The sequence below is a fragment of the Orcinus orca genome, chromosome 18 (genome assembly GCF_937001465.1).
Source record: "Orcinus orca chromosome 18, mOrcOrc1.1, whole genome shotgun sequence".
Taxonomy (NCBI): domain Eukaryota; kingdom Metazoa; phylum Chordata; class Mammalia; order Artiodactyla; family Delphinidae; genus Orcinus; species Orcinus orca.
The window spans coordinates 75,246,687-75,262,003 of record NC_064576.1 but is presented as its reverse complement, the minus strand read 5'-3'; the positions used below and the strand labels follow the sequence as shown (position 1 = coordinate 75,262,003).

Below are 15,317 nucleotides of genomic sequence, written 5' to 3'. Positions count from 1 at the left end.
CTGGCGGTTTCTTACAAAATTGAACACACTCTTACCATACACGCCAGCAATCATGCTCCTTGGTATTCAGCCACACAAAAATCTGAACACAGACGCAGGTGTTTATATAGCAGCTTTATTCGTAACTGCTAAAACCTGGGAGCAACCCAAATGTCCTACGATAGGTGAATGGATAAATAAACTGTGGTCCACCCGGACAATGGAATATTATTCAGAGCTAAAACGAAATGAGCTACCAAGCCACGAAAAAACATGGAAGAACCTTAAATGTATATGACTAAGTGAGAGAATCTGTAACCAATCTGAGAGGTTACTTACTGTATGATTCCTGCTGTATGACATTCTGGAAATGGTAAAACTATGGAGACAGTAAAAAGATCGGTGGTTGCCACGGGGTTGGGGAAGGGGAAGGATGGTGGAGCATAGAGGATTTTTAAGGCAGTGAAAATACTCTATACGATACGTAAAGGTCATTATACATTTGTCCAAACCCACAGAATATACAACACCAAGAGTGAACTCTAAGGTAAACTATGGACTTTGGGTGATTATGATGTGTCAGTGTAGGTCCATTGATTTTAACAAATGTACCATCTGGTGGGTGATGTTAATAATGGGGGAAGCTATGCGTGTGTGGGGCAGGGGTATATAAGGAAATCTCTGCACCTCCCCTCCAATTTTGCTGTGAACCTAAAACTGCCCCAAAAATAATGAGCTTAAAAGATGTTAACCTGACACTACCCCCGCCCTGCTACCCCACCAAATAATTTTTTTTTTAAAAAAGAGGTCTTCCAGCCATCTTTATTTAGCCACGATTCCCCAAGCTACTTCTAGCCTAAGCAACTTGTTCAAAACACCCCCAAATAAAGTCACATTCCTCTCTGCCAGGCAACTTCCTGTGTCTGATCACATCCAGGCCTGTCTCTGGAGAGACACTGCACCTTAAACGTACAAATTCGTTGGATACCACCTTCTATCAACAAGTTGAGAAGGACACAATAAAATACTGATATGACAGCAGGAAGTGACAGGATCACACAGAAAATGTAGGGACATTATCAACTATATCTGCTGAAACTTTTAGCGCACTATGCTTCTTTTAATATTTTGGTAATTACTTCTGTATATAATAATGATTATTTATCAACATCCCCTTTTGAAAAATTAACTGCTCAAACCTTATACTGTGATGACTGGTGTCATGTGCAGGTCCATTTGCTTACATGAGGGAGAAAAAACCCCACCACAACTGGATCCCATTTGTTTTTTCCAAAAAAAAATAATAATTCAATGTAAAACATGAACATTTAATTACCTTTAAACAATGTATGTAATAACGTACATGCTATACAATCCCAAACACACTGAACACAAATGCAATCTTATAAGACGTATACACAACTACTTTTTGCCAACATATACCCTGTAGGTCACTTAGGATGTTAGCTGGTTTCTCAGCCCAGGTGTGAGCATATAAACACACATATATATATGCCTCAAACTGAAGATTAAGATAATAAACCAAAGAGGTGAATGTAAGAAGTCTGCCGTGGAAGATGCTAAAACCACAATTAGTCACTGGAACCAAGTAACAAGGCACAATAGCTTCCCTTTGTGGTCACAAGGCTTAAGTTTCTCGTCCCAGTGCTTAAATATGGAAATAGACATGGCTAAATCACAAACTCTACTTTATAGTGCATTTCCGTCACTGTTTAAAAAGAAGTATTTTTCTTATTACATAATGCATTACAGAAAAGCATTGGAAAAATAAATAGGATAAGCTCATACAATAAAGCCTTTTTTTCCATTTGAAAAAGTTATTTATGTTCAAAATTAATATAACAGATGTAGGTGTAATAAAAAGAAGCATAAGGGATCCTATGCAGATTTCCTAGTACCCTTCAATCATATCTTGTGCCACCCATGTTAAGTTGTCCATTTTAAAGCCAGCTGGGTGATACCGTCAACTGAAAGTCATTTTCTTTCTTTCTTTTCTATTTTTTTTTTTTGGTGCTTTAATAATATGTACTAGTATAGAGAATAAAGTTATCAATAACGTGGCAAAATGAAACTCTTCCTAGCATTTAAGTTTTTTTGTTAAACATTAACTTTGTATTAGGCTAGCCTTAATTTTCCTTTTTTTCTTTTTTCTTCTATGTTAACAGAGAAGAAAAAAATGTTTCACAGAGAAAAATTCACGCAACCAAGCAAAATCTAAACTATCCGTATTCCCTTTTTTTGACCCCAAAATTCTTGGGTAAATTGAAAGTTTCTTCTAGGAAGAACAATTCACTGAGAGAGAAAACAGTTTAAAAATATACATATATGTACTATTCATTGTCTCTAAGAACAGTTTAGGGCTTTAGCTTCGTAAACTTCCATACTTATCAAAGGAATAAAGCCAACCACAGAACAAGAACCAACAGGATGCAGTAATCCATTCATAAGAGACAGTCAAATGTGCTTACACATATGCAAGAAATCAACAAGTTGTAAATAGTAAGTCGTCAAATGTAGCACTAAACAAATTATAAGCAGAACAAAACCGTCGGTTTCGTTAATTTTGACCACGAAAGTGGGACCAGCCAAACATGGGCTTGGCAGTGTCCTTCGACCACCGTTTTGTTTCCACAGGGGCACTGCAGCTCCTGCGGGGGCCAGGGCAGCTGCTCACAGACACAACCGGACCGACCAAGGGAAACACACAACCAACCATCTTGCTCTAGGCTCTAAAACTGAAGAGTGGTGTAATGAATAAACTGAGACTTTAAGGCTTCCTTAGAAGTATTTTTCATGGCATTTCAACAATAAACACCACTAATAGGCAAAATTTGCAAATATTCATAGTTACATAGCTACACAATTGAAAGTACATGCCATGTCAATTATTAAGTAAGGGACCACTTTGTCAGTTTTGTTTTCTGGCAGTCAAATCATACTTATGGAAGGCTATTCCTATTTGACTGTAATTAACATGTAAATCATAGACATGTCAGTTCACTAGTGTACAGTACAAACTGCATCTGCAGTAAGCTTCTTAAAGAGCTGAAGGTCATTCATTTCTTGCTAGAAATGCAGCTAAACTGCCTTCTCTCACAAGAGCAGTTAGCATCCTGACTTCAACTATCAACCTACTGGTAAACTCTAAGATCATCACTAGGCAAATTGCTTGGGTCACGCACACAGACCATCCTCACAATAATCCACTTCTCGCACCGCAGGCAGCCAGAAAACTCTCTCTGAGCCTAACACGTCATTCTGGCCACGCCATACTCCGAGCTGACCACAGCAGGCTCCGCTTTGGAAAACTCGTCTGCGTACTCGCTGTAGCGGTTATCTGCGGGGTTGCTGCCCTCTATAGTTCGGAGAGCATCATTCACAGGCAGCAGAGTCTGCTCCTTGAGACACAAGGAGGTTTTGAGGGCAGGTGATTCAGGACGAACTGAATTTAACAATTCCTTGGTGAGAACTCCATCTGTCTGCTTATTTTTATGTTGTTTAATTTGCTAGAAACAAATCCAAATTTGAAAAAAAATTACAAACTGTACACGCTACAGGTTCAATATATGTTAGATGAAAGTACACAAAAATCGAGCTTCTGCAAATGTTCTCTTTATGTACGATGCAAAATTAAATCTCAAAAAATTAAAATCTAGTGTAGGTGAGACATGGCTGAGAACCCCAACTGTGTACAACTTTTGCGATGGAAAACATATCTGACAGAAGATCACTAGGCCTTCATATCTGAAAAGCACACACATTTCCTAGAAACTATAAAAAGTAAACACTTTATAATGAGAGAAATATATATGTGAGACAGTCACCCTGAAATCACAGCTATATAATGTAACAAACACACACTCATTTAGTTGAAGGTGTGACGGCCTGAAGAGCTTTCTTATGTGGTTTTCCTACAATGGTTTGGTAGGTGAGCACAACAGGCTATAGAATACAACAGAATTTTTTTGATTTTAAGAGATTTTAAAAGGATTCTTTGGCAGAGTTCCACACTCTCTAGATCCTTGGACTGATCTCCAGACAACCTTCTTGTACCGTCTATATCTTGGGCTTGCCTCTCCTACAGGTCACTCAGGCAGTCATGACCTCCTTATCTGAGAGGTGACCAGCAACACTCCTGTCTGAGAGGCAGACAGGATAGTCTCACTGAGTTATAACAATTGGCCAGGATTTCTTAAAACATGGACTTACTGATCCTTTTTGTTACATATAATGGTAAAGAAACGTCTTAGGGTGGAGAAGGATTTCTTAAACAAGATATATAAAAAGGCATAAAACATAAAGACTGAGCAATTTGACTATATTAAAATTCACAGTAACTATATGAAACATACCATAAAGAAAATGGAAAAGATAAGAAAAGTCTGGACAAAGCCATTGGTGATACATTTAACTAAATAAGAATTCGTGTGTGGTATATAAAGAATTCTTATAAATCAGTAAGAAAAAGGCAAATACGCCAACAGAAACATGGTTTGAATAGGCCATTCGCAGAAAGGGAAAAATTCAACTTCACTCGTCATGGAAATCCGAAACTGCAAATAACTGAAATGTCTAGCAGAGCTGAATTGATGGACTGTGATACAGTCACACAAGAGAATACGATACAGTAGCTACTGATAAAACAGATGAATTAAAGCTACGTGTATCAACGTGGATGAATTTCAAAACAATGTAGAGCAAAGTGAAGCGTGACAGTGTGACAGCCTTCGTATAGCTTTAAAACGTGGTTTCTTAAGCCGAGTGAAGGGCACCTGGGCATTCATGTTATTTGTCGCCCTCTACATCTTACACATAACTACTTTCTTTTTTCAATATATAATAAAAATAATATTTCAAACCATATGCAACAATACTATAAATTGTTTGTGGATATAAACATATATAGAGGAAGTATAAAAATAGGCACAGGAATGACTAACACCAGATTCAGCGCAGCAAGTGTAGTGGGGAAGACTCAGTAGGGCTCACAGGGTCTGCAAATAGATCGATAATGTGTCTTCCCTTCAAACAGAAACATGAAAGGTCTGAATCAAACACTGTAAATCTTAAAACCTCACAAAGCCAGGTGGTGAATAGCCTGATACTTATTATATCTCTATTTCTCTATATATCATACTTCAAATAGTTCAATATATTTTAAAATTCAGAGAAAGCGATTTAAACTAACCTGTTCAAAGCACAGGAGACCTGATTTTGAAGCAACCGTGAGTACTTACAAGATTTCTATTGATACGTACACTACATTTACACTGAGAGCACCAAGTAAGGAAATAAACTAACTTAATATCCCAAATATATTACATCAGATACTTCAGAATACTTACAGATTCTAAGTCTTTAACATCTTTCTGTAACTGCTTATTTTGCTCATTCATATTCATAATTATATTAAACACAGACTGCCTAGGATGCAATGTTCGATCAAATTGGTGGTACATGTTTCTCCAAAACCTTTATGACAAAAAAAGAAAAAAAAATACTTCAATAAATTGTGTTGGAGAAAAATTGAGTATAAATACTTCAATAATGCCGGCTTACTTGAAATTGAAAGATACTGTATTTGGCTCCAAAACTGCCAGTTTCTGAGACGTGGAACTGTAGAGAGGATTGAAGTACTTCTCCTGGTCGTCCAACAGAAACGGCCACAGGGAGTACGTCTTCTCCTTTAACCTAATGGGATGAGAAAAACACGAAGATCTTCCCAGAGACGCTAACGCTCACTTTTATAAAGCAGGCAGTCATTTCCCATGTAGATTTAAGTTTTAGTTTTTACTCCTATTCACAGTCTAGCCTCACCTCTGAATTCTTCATACTTCCACTGTACATACTTTTCCGTATGTATGCTACACTTCAAAACAAACTTTAACTATTAACCCGAGAGTGTGAGGGGTACTCAGAGCATACTCAGCTTCAGAAAAACAGACAATAAAATCTTTACAATAAGACCCAGTTCTATATCATACTGTCAAGATAGTTTAAGTTCAACTATGATTTATGTTAGACCTCAGCTAAATAGGAAAGAAGAAAGCCCATTTCAATCAACTGTCTTACTTGAGTTCTTCTCTTTCCTTCTGACAATTTCCAATAAAGTTTCCAAATTGGCATGAATGAATATGTTCATGGATCTGAAGAAGAAACGCTTCATTGAATTCGAAGGCTTGTGGAAACTGTTCAGTCAAATGCCACACACATTCCAAGAACTGAGTAAACACCGGTGAAACTTCCTTTGGGTCACCATCCAAATGGCCACACCTAACCCCCCAGAAAGTACAAGCTTTTGAAAATGCCACTGAAAGAGGTCAACTGTTCAGGTATTGTTACATTTAAATACATATCCCCCCCCCCCCCGCCAAAAAAAATCGTAAAACATTGTTACATTGGCATTTTAAAAAAAAAAAACTGTCACGTTTTTATTGAAACAATTTACACCTATGAGTTTTTCAACCACAATTTTAACAGGTCTGTTACATTCTAACTACTACAATGCAGACAAAACATAATAAACTGCTATGAAAATTAACAAAAGTATCAGACTTGAAAAAAATGACACAAAAAGAATTAAATCGGGCTTCATACAAAAAAACACCACTCTCACCTCCCATCAGACATGGGAGTTCATGAAGAACAGGAACATTCAGGTACTCTAAATTAGTTCTACTAACTTTACCAAGTGCCTAAATGTATAACTGTGACTCACCTCTCCGAATATTTATGTCCAAAGGAGATCCAATCTTTTTCTATTAAAACCTTAACGAGAAAAAGTAAAATCCATTTTGTAACCACAATTCTTTTGTTTAGAATGGATTAAATCCTATTATCTTAAAAACAGCATTTACACTTTTAACTTATGGTGGCAAACAAAATGAAATTTTAAAAATTACAGGCAAAAGACAGCAAGAACCTGGGTGAGAGGCTGGCTTAACAAGGAGTGAAAATGATACATAAAAAGAAATACAGTAGGTCTTGTGACTTAAATTTACTTCAGTTGCATTTATTACATTTTAAGTGAAAAGTGCATGTTATAAAACACTATTGCATTTACATTTTTTGTATGTATGATGATATATGCACAGAAAAAAGGTTAGGAAAATGAAAATCAGAAGGTTACCAGTGGTTACTGGGTGGCAAACTGGGGTGGATGTTTAAACCTTTTGGCTTACTTGTACGTTACTTCTGTAATACTTTAAAAAAAAAAAAAAGGATGGTAAAGAAACCAATGAAAAGTTTATATTCAAATTCAAATGTTGATATGCGACCTCCTGAGTGCACTCTTTTCTGTTACAACTCTACTGAAATAATAGGTTTCTAATTATTTTCGGTCTAATCTAAACAACATTATCTTCTTAGTATTTACTATACTTTCTAATTTCGTTATATAATCACCAAGTACATTCTCTTCAATGTCAAAATTGCCACTTTTAGCTCCTCTGACTTTGTCTTAAATCTCTCCAGAAGGCCACGGCACGTGTGGGTAAAGATGCAGATTCTGAAGTCACAGTGCACGGGCTCAAATCCCAGCTTCCCCACTTCCACACCCGGCAACCTCGGGCACGTGGTCTGGGCTGTAGCCTCGGCTTCTACCCTGGGACCTTTGCCATTCTGCCACACACCCACGTCTGAAACTTAACTCAACACCGTTCTCACTCAACTCACTCCGTCGCTTCTCTCAGCACAGTCCATCCTGGCAACTGAGCGCAGAGCCTGGAAGCAATCCGAGAAGAGGCGTCTCCTCTCCCACCCACACCCAGTCCGCGAAAAACGCTTACTCCGCTGTCTCGCCCTCCCTGGAGGGGCCCATCGCCCACTCCTCCATCCGCGGGGCACTGCCTTAGTTCTGGCCCTCTTTTCTCTCCTAAGTCATCCTATCGGCTTCTATGCGGGTCTCCTAGCCTCCATTCCCACCGCTCTGCATTCCAGACACCATCGTTTTAAAAAGATGAGCTCTGAGCATGTTCCCGTTTCCCGCGTTTAAAGCCTGTTGCTGGGCTTCCCTGGTGGCGCAGTGGTTGAGAGTCTGCCTGCCGATGCAGGGGACACGGGTTCGTGCCCCGGTCCGGAAAGATCCCACATGCCGCGGAGCGGCTGGGTCCGTGAGCCATGGCCGCTGAGCCTGCGCGTCCGGAGCCTGTGCTCCGCAACGGGAGAGGCCACAGCAGTGAGAGGCCCGCGTACCGCAAAAAAAAAAAAAAAAAAAAAGCCTGTTGCTGGCTCTCACCCCCCAGCAGGGGGACGTCCAGATGCCTGCCAGACTTCTCCTCCTCGGGCCCTAGCCCACCCCGTTCTTCTGTGCCAGCCTCACCCCTCACACAGCCTGCACCCTACCCATCACCCGCTGGCTGCAGTCACCTGCAGGAGCCACGCTTTAGTCCTCACCGTTCCTCTAGCCTGCGAGGCTCCCACACGGTCGCCGGTCACTTACTGCACGCTTTCATCTGGACGCCCGGCAGACAGTGAAAGCCAAACATGGCCAAGGAAACATCCCTATCTCACATGCCCAAGGCCAGCGGAACCTTACTTTATTAGAAGCCCTTGCATTTGACCTGTCCCAGATGCAACATGCCGGCACCACGAAAACAACGGTTCTGAAAAGGGTCTGGCTGCATTAAACCTTCCCCTGCTTTAAGACAGCACTATGCTTCATAATTCTAAACTAATAAAAACTGCCTACCAGCTCTTCATTTATTTTACCTGCCCTGAGTTAAAACAAACTGTGAAAACAGGAGTTAATCTGACCATGCTCGTGCATTAAAAAGCACACAAAACCCAGGAGCCGGGGCTTCGGCGCCACAAAACAGGGAATCTGCTCAACTAGAAATCGCACCTTCAGGTTTAAAACATGCTCCCTAAAGTGTAGTTACAACTAACAAGTGAAGGTGCACTAAATAGAAAGCTTCCTCTAGAATATAGTTTACAAGTACTCTTATCTATGTCTTGTCTTACTACAATATTTACATTTGTTAGATAAAAATGAGGGAGAAATACTGAATATTTCTATTGCAACATTTTACGGGGGAAAAAAAACCTTTTAATCTAAAACTTTTTGTCAAAGAGATGGCACAAGTGGAAATTAATCTAACTCAGAGTTTCTCAACCTCAGCAGTACTGACATTTGGGGCCAGGTAATCCTCTGTTGTAGGGACCGTCCTGTGAATTATAGGTTATTAGCAGCTGGCCTCCACCAGCTGGATCCCAGGTACACCCTTTCCTTCAGCTCTAACAATCAAGATGACACCTGGAGGGGGACAAAATCACTCCTATTTGAGAACAGTGGTCTGGCCAAACAAGTCCTTACCATGAATCCTCTGATTGTCCTGTAGTAGGGATCCAATAAGAGAGAGCCCAGGGAACAGACCTGGGAAGTCCTGTCCCAGCCATCAGAGCAATGTACCAACACACTCGCATTTTCAACCATTATTGCCTGAAAAGAAAGACCACACACTTCGATTCTAGCAAAATCCATTTTAGGTAAATCAGTAAGTGCTATTTACTCAAAAACCAAAGTAGCAGGTATTGTATTATAAAGAAGAGCTAGGATCGCAATGATTATGTTGTCACAGCATAATCTCCAAGGAACCGGACAAAACACAAAGCGAACAAACAAAAAGCACAGACAAAAATGCCGTTTCAATGTGTTGGGGAATTTCTCTTGAAGTTCCTACATTAAGTGCTACATGATATTTTCAAGGTTCAAATTAAAGTGAACCTCGTTAAAGAGGTAAAACATAATAGAAGTTATCTGGCAGGAAAGGATACCAGCACCCAACAGAATAAATCCATTCCTTCCCAACCAGTGAAAGCCCAGATCAAACGTGAGTGAAGAAGGGTTACTTTGGCTAAGAAGATTGCAGCGTCCATAACGGCTTTGATGTGGCGCAGCCATCCTGCGTTCTCCAGACCCGAGTAGAAATCACTGACGGAAAGCCCTTTGGTACCATTGACTGCAAGGGGAAAGACATTTCAGTTAGAAAGGAGCTTGAGTGCCCACTTCTATTCAAGAGACCCCTGGGGAGCGAGGTGGGGAAGAAGAGAAGAGGACAAAATAAACAGGCAAGACTCTTTATACATGAACACATGCTATTAAAAGCTCAATAATGGATTTAGGTACATTTTTCTGTCATTCCTCATGCTTAAAAAAAAAAAATTGCTCCAATACCCTTTTTAAAAAAATTTTCAACACAAATGTGTAACTAAAAATAGTCTGAGGGGCTTCCCTGGTGGCGCAGTGGTTGAGAGTCCGCCTGCCAATGCAGGAGATATGGGTTCGTGCCCAGGTCCGGGAAGATCCCACATGCCACGGAGCGGCTGGGCCCGCGAGCCATGGCTGCTGAGCCTGCGCGTCCAGAGCCTGTGCTCCGCAACGGGAGAGGCCACAGCAGTGAGGGGCCCGCATACCGCAAAAAAAAAAAAGAAAAAAAGTCTGAGATTCCAGTTTTTTAAGTTCCACACCAAGACTGGAAAGATAGCTGAATATTTAAATGGAACACTGTCATAAATTAATCTTCACTGTACTGACTAATCAAGAATATCTAACAATAGCAATTTTTTGTAAAACCAGTAGAATTATACTGTCTAATAAATATAGTAGCCGCTACTGAAATACAGCTATTACACACTTGAAATGTGGGTAGCCCACAGTAAGAGGTAAGTATAAGAGACACACTAGCCAATTTCTAGGACTTAAAGGAAAAGAAGCAAAATATATCATTACTAATTTTTTACACTGATTACATGTTAGCATGTTTTTAATATATTAGGTTAAGTATATTATTAAAATTAATTTCAACTGGTTTTTACTCTTCTGAACGTGACTACTAGAAAATTTTTAATTATATAATTTTAAATTTTATAATGTGACTAGCATTACATTTCTATGGGACAAAGCTGCCTAGAAGGTAAGCAATAATCGTACCTTCCAATAATTTCTGAAGGCTGGACCGCATGACATGAATATTTTCAATTCCAACAAACTGAAATCTAATATTAGAATAGTTGTCTTCATTTTCATAACCTTTTCCAGCTGCTCTGTTGGCCATTGCATTCAGCTAAAATTTTAAATTTTAGAAATTTAGAGACAAATTGCTTTTACCTTTTAGTTTACCAAAACATCATGAAAACACTAAATAAACCACAATTTAGCTAGCAGAGTTTAAAGGAACTCATCAAAACTGAATATACGACCATTTTTTAATAAGTGAAAAGTGTCATATATGTTATTCATAGTACAGAAGGATCCTATAAAGTAACAAAATGATTGCTATATAAGAATCAGATAAGAAGTTTCCCACATATAATTCATGAAACTAATTCACATATGTATTTAGTCAGTTTTCCATATGTTTGTAATATTTTAAAATTTAAAAAAAAGAAAGAAATGTCTCCTGTCCAAACCCTATATGATTCAGTGTTGAGCAGAGCTGGGGAGTTTTTACAGAATGAACTTAGAAGATTGACTTCGGAACAAGCCTGGAGCACTTAATCATTCAGAAAGCCACAGGGACCCTGAAAAATCACATCTGAAACATGCACTAGATTGTTCCAGGTCCTCCATATTCAGGGTTACTGGAAGACCACACCCTATACGACACAGCATATGATGAGCTAGCCTGATACATCTCCAAGAACTGGGGCAAAAACAGCCCAGTTGCTAGGGAGAGAAGACTGCCTATAGGCCCACTGTCTTTGGTTATTAGATCAAATGCTATCAGAGGTTAAGATTTGGCATGGTTAATTCTTTCAGACTAGGATTTCATATGGTACGTCATGATAATTTGCTAAATAGTCTTATGAACTTGGATGAAACAGAACCTAAGTTGGAAGAAAATGTTGCTTTTCATGCAGTGGATTGGGGCCCAGGTAGGTAAGAAGTATAGTTAAATTGTGTCTACTGACCCACTGGTCATTCAGCACCTGTGATGGCTAAGGCAAGAGTTAGGTGTTTAAATGCTTCCACATTATTACCACTTGAGTTTAACTAGTAAAACGAACCAATCAAAGAAAGATCTATTCTCTGTGTAGGAGTCAATTATATAAGTAAGAGATATGAGGGCCTGAGAAACAAATCACCCTCAGACCTCATGTTCAGAAAGTCTTACGTTACAATCATCTTTTTATACCTAGTATTACCTAAAAATAGTTCTAAGCAATTAACCCACCCAGATTATACAAGGAGGTAAACTAAAATTTTTCTTACAAGAGGTATCACCAACACCCTTGAATTCTAAGAAAGGCTTTTTTTAAAACAAAAGAATATCAAATTATCAATTTCTAATTTTTAATACTTGTTAATTTATGCAAATTAATCTTATCTTCTGTTTTCTCCATTATCTTTGGTGAAATTGCATGATGAGAATTACTTCTAAAACAACTACATTCCTCTCAACAAAGCTCACTCGCTTTTTCCCATCGCTCTCTCTTATTTTCTCATCATTCCAGATTTTTGAAGAAATTCTCACTATAATTCTGCCAATGTCCTTTTGTGTAGCCCACCAGCTCTGCATGCGATGCTATAATAAAAATTAAAAGTAATGTTAGCTATTACCATTGAGGATTTTAATTACTTTAGTTTCAGTATCTTACATGAATTGGTTGTTTAACTGTGTTTACAAAAAGAAAAAGGGATTCTAACATTTGTTCCAATGATAAAAATTTATCCTGACATTATAGATACCTAACAGAACAACTATTTACTGTTCACTATTTATAATTCCCTAGTTCAATATTTCCTAAGTTAGCTCACTATCTATTCTCCTTATTTTCCTGAATATTCCAAATTACAGTCCATTATTTTAACAGCGTTTTGCCAATTACAAATTCCACCAAAAAAAGTAATAAGAATTTCTAATTTTCACAACACATACTTTTCAGTATTTCTTCACAATAACATAAGGCTTACATATCATCTAGAGGTCCCAATATAAAATTCAGGTTTCCTAAATTTGTATATATATCAGAAGACATAAGAAATCACCACCTGGGTTATTGGGAAATTGGTATCCTAAGTTGGTATCCTTTAAAAGACTGATTTCCTTAGTATCATTAGCCTCGGTTAATTTACAACTAGGATTCAGATATGTTAAATATGGACGAAGTGATCAGTTCCCACTAACTGAATTAGCAGAGACAAGTGAACTGCCAGACCATACTAGACTTAAGACACATACTCTGGGCCTGGTGTCCATGACATACATGTAGCGGTTGGCTGGGTTGGCTTTGCTGATGGCCTGAAGCAAGTGTTCATCCTCCAGGCACCGGGCACTGAATCCTGACAGTGGCTGACTACATCGACAAATGGCAGCCTAGTTTTAAAAAGAGAGGAAATAGATTATCCAAAGATGTCTAAAACACACCTCAAAGACATGCTTAAAGGAAAAAAACCCACAGTTAAAATCAAATGTGCAATCTATTTAAAAGTCAGGGAACTAAGATCCCACATGCCTCACAGCACAGCCAAAAAAACAAAAACGAAAACAAAACAAAAACAGAAAGCAAAACAAAATCAAAAAACAACAAAAAATCCTATAGCAAAAATAAAGGAGCCGGGAGATGGACTGGAGATAAGGTTGAGGGAATCTTCTAGAATGAGATAAAGAGGAGAGAATTTAGAGGGTATTAACTTCCTAGCATAGAAAGTTTATGCTAGGAAGCCCACTTGTCCACATCCACACACAAAAGTACAAAGAAAATTAACAAAAGAGAGGAAGCTACCAAAGAAATAGAGGGGCAATTTCCCAACTGAGTCCTGAGTTTCCACGGAGAATTTAAAACAACATGCCAAGGCCTGAAATCATTGTGAAATTTCAGGACACTGGGGGAAAAGAAAATTCTAAAACCTTCTCAAGGAAAAAAATCAGGCCACAAAAGACTGGGAGTCAGAACTGGCATCCATCCCTCAAGTTACCAGCTGTGAGGACAGGAAAATGATTCGCCCTCTCTGAACCACAGCTTCCCCATTTGAAAGGTACAGGGAATAATACCCAGAGACTACCTTATAAAGTTATATGAGGATCCCATGCGTATAAGACATTAAGTATGCAGTACCTCCTGGCCTTCTGTGGAGACCACAAAGGCAAATTGTACTGGGACGGGCAAGTCCGATTACAGAATCTCAGTGAAAAGACTCCTCCACCCATTCATACAGCAAAAATCCTTCTGATCTGAAGAGCTGACTATTAAAATGGGAGCCTGAAACACCCTTGGCTCTCTCCCTTTTCTCAATAGTTGGCTTTTCAGAACTATCTGGTTTCCCCCAAAACAAGCAGGATCAAAAGAGAAGCACAGGAAAGGAAGGAGAACCTATCTGTTCACAAATCCTGTTATTTTCAAGTCACTACTAGAGGAAGGAAGGAAAGGATGAGAGGGAGGGGAGGAAGATGACAAGTATGAAAGTTTCTGTGTTTCAGATAATTTTGTTTTAAAATTTCAAAAATGTAATCAAGCGAAAAGCCAGCATTTCTCTATCGGCAACACTGTAACAATGACCTCTAAATGTAAAAATGAGTGTTCTTTTGGACACAATCTGAAGAGGGGTTACACTCCATTTGTAAAATCAAAAGACAGCTTCCTACCTCCTTATTTTGATGATAGTAGGAAAGAACTGGGAACCTTCCCTTGCTCCGGAACTTGGAACTACCAACAATGATTGGTTTGCTTGCTATTCGGGGAACATAAAGTTCTCTGGGATAAGTTTCACAAATCTGTAAAACATCAAATAAAATATAACCATTCTACTCATAGTTCAAAAACCAAGAGGTTAAAAATCACCTTTAAAAACCACTACAGGGCTTCCCGGGTGGCGCAGTGGTTGGGAGTCCGCCTGCCGATGCAGGGGACGCGGGTTCGTGCCCCGGTCCGGGAAGATCCCACGTGCCGCGGAGCGGCTGGGCCCGTGAGCCGTGGCCGCTGAGCCTGCGCGTCCGGAGCCTGTGCTCCGCCACGGGAGAGGCCACAACAGTGAGAGGCCCGCGTACCGCAAAAGAAAAAAAAAAAAAAAAAAAAAAACCACTAAAACTTATTAAATGCAAGAACAGTACTTGGCAGTACATAGACAAGTCACTGCTATGACGGTCTCTGACACTCCCCTCCAGTATGTTTTCTGAGCTCCTCCAACAGGTGACAATGTTTTCTGAGCCCCTTACCTTGTAGTCGCGGTTGGCGTCGGACAGCTGCCAGTTGGAATTCGGCACGCCCATTCTCTTATACTCTTCAGCGAGGTCGACGAGCTGCCAACCTCGCAGCCTTTCTGAATCATTTTGTTTGGGATTGTAAGAGAATGCATAGAGATCTTCATATTTTGCTAT

At 39.3% G+C, this 15,317-nt stretch overlaps 1 protein-coding gene across 6 annotated transcripts in view; it reads right to left on the bottom strand.

Moving 5' to 3' along the window:
* Positions 1-1,286: 1,286 nt before the first annotated feature.
* Positions 1,287-15,317, bottom strand: part of MTMR6 (myotubularin related protein 6) — a 28,662-nt gene continuing 14,631 nt past the window's right edge. Inside the window, exons 4-15 of one of the 6 annotated variants that reach the window (XM_049701306.1) lie at positions 15,156-15,313; positions 14,586-14,714; positions 13,182-13,316; positions 12,411-12,524; positions 10,931-11,063; positions 9,850-9,959; positions 9,314-9,439; positions 6,719-6,768; positions 6,073-6,273; positions 5,560-5,691; positions 5,346-5,472; positions 1,287-3,506 (exon numbers count right to left, since the gene is read on the bottom strand). In XM_049701306.1, coding sequence (XP_049557263.1) covers positions 3,246-3,506; positions 5,346-5,472; positions 5,560-5,691; positions 6,073-6,273; positions 6,719-6,768; positions 9,314-9,439; positions 9,850-9,959; positions 10,931-11,063; positions 12,411-12,524; positions 13,182-13,316; positions 14,586-14,714; positions 15,156-15,313 — 1,676 coding nt within the window. In that variant the 3' untranslated portion in view covers positions 1,287-3,245. The remainder of the gene's footprint in view (positions 3,507-5,345; positions 5,473-5,559; positions 5,692-6,072; positions 6,274-6,718; positions 6,769-9,313; positions 9,440-9,849; positions 9,960-10,930; positions 11,064-12,410; positions 12,525-13,181; positions 13,317-14,585; positions 14,715-15,155; positions 15,314-15,317) is intronic. The other 5 variants (XM_049701307.1, XM_049701309.1, XM_004281785.4 and 2 more) reach the window with 5 other exon arrangements.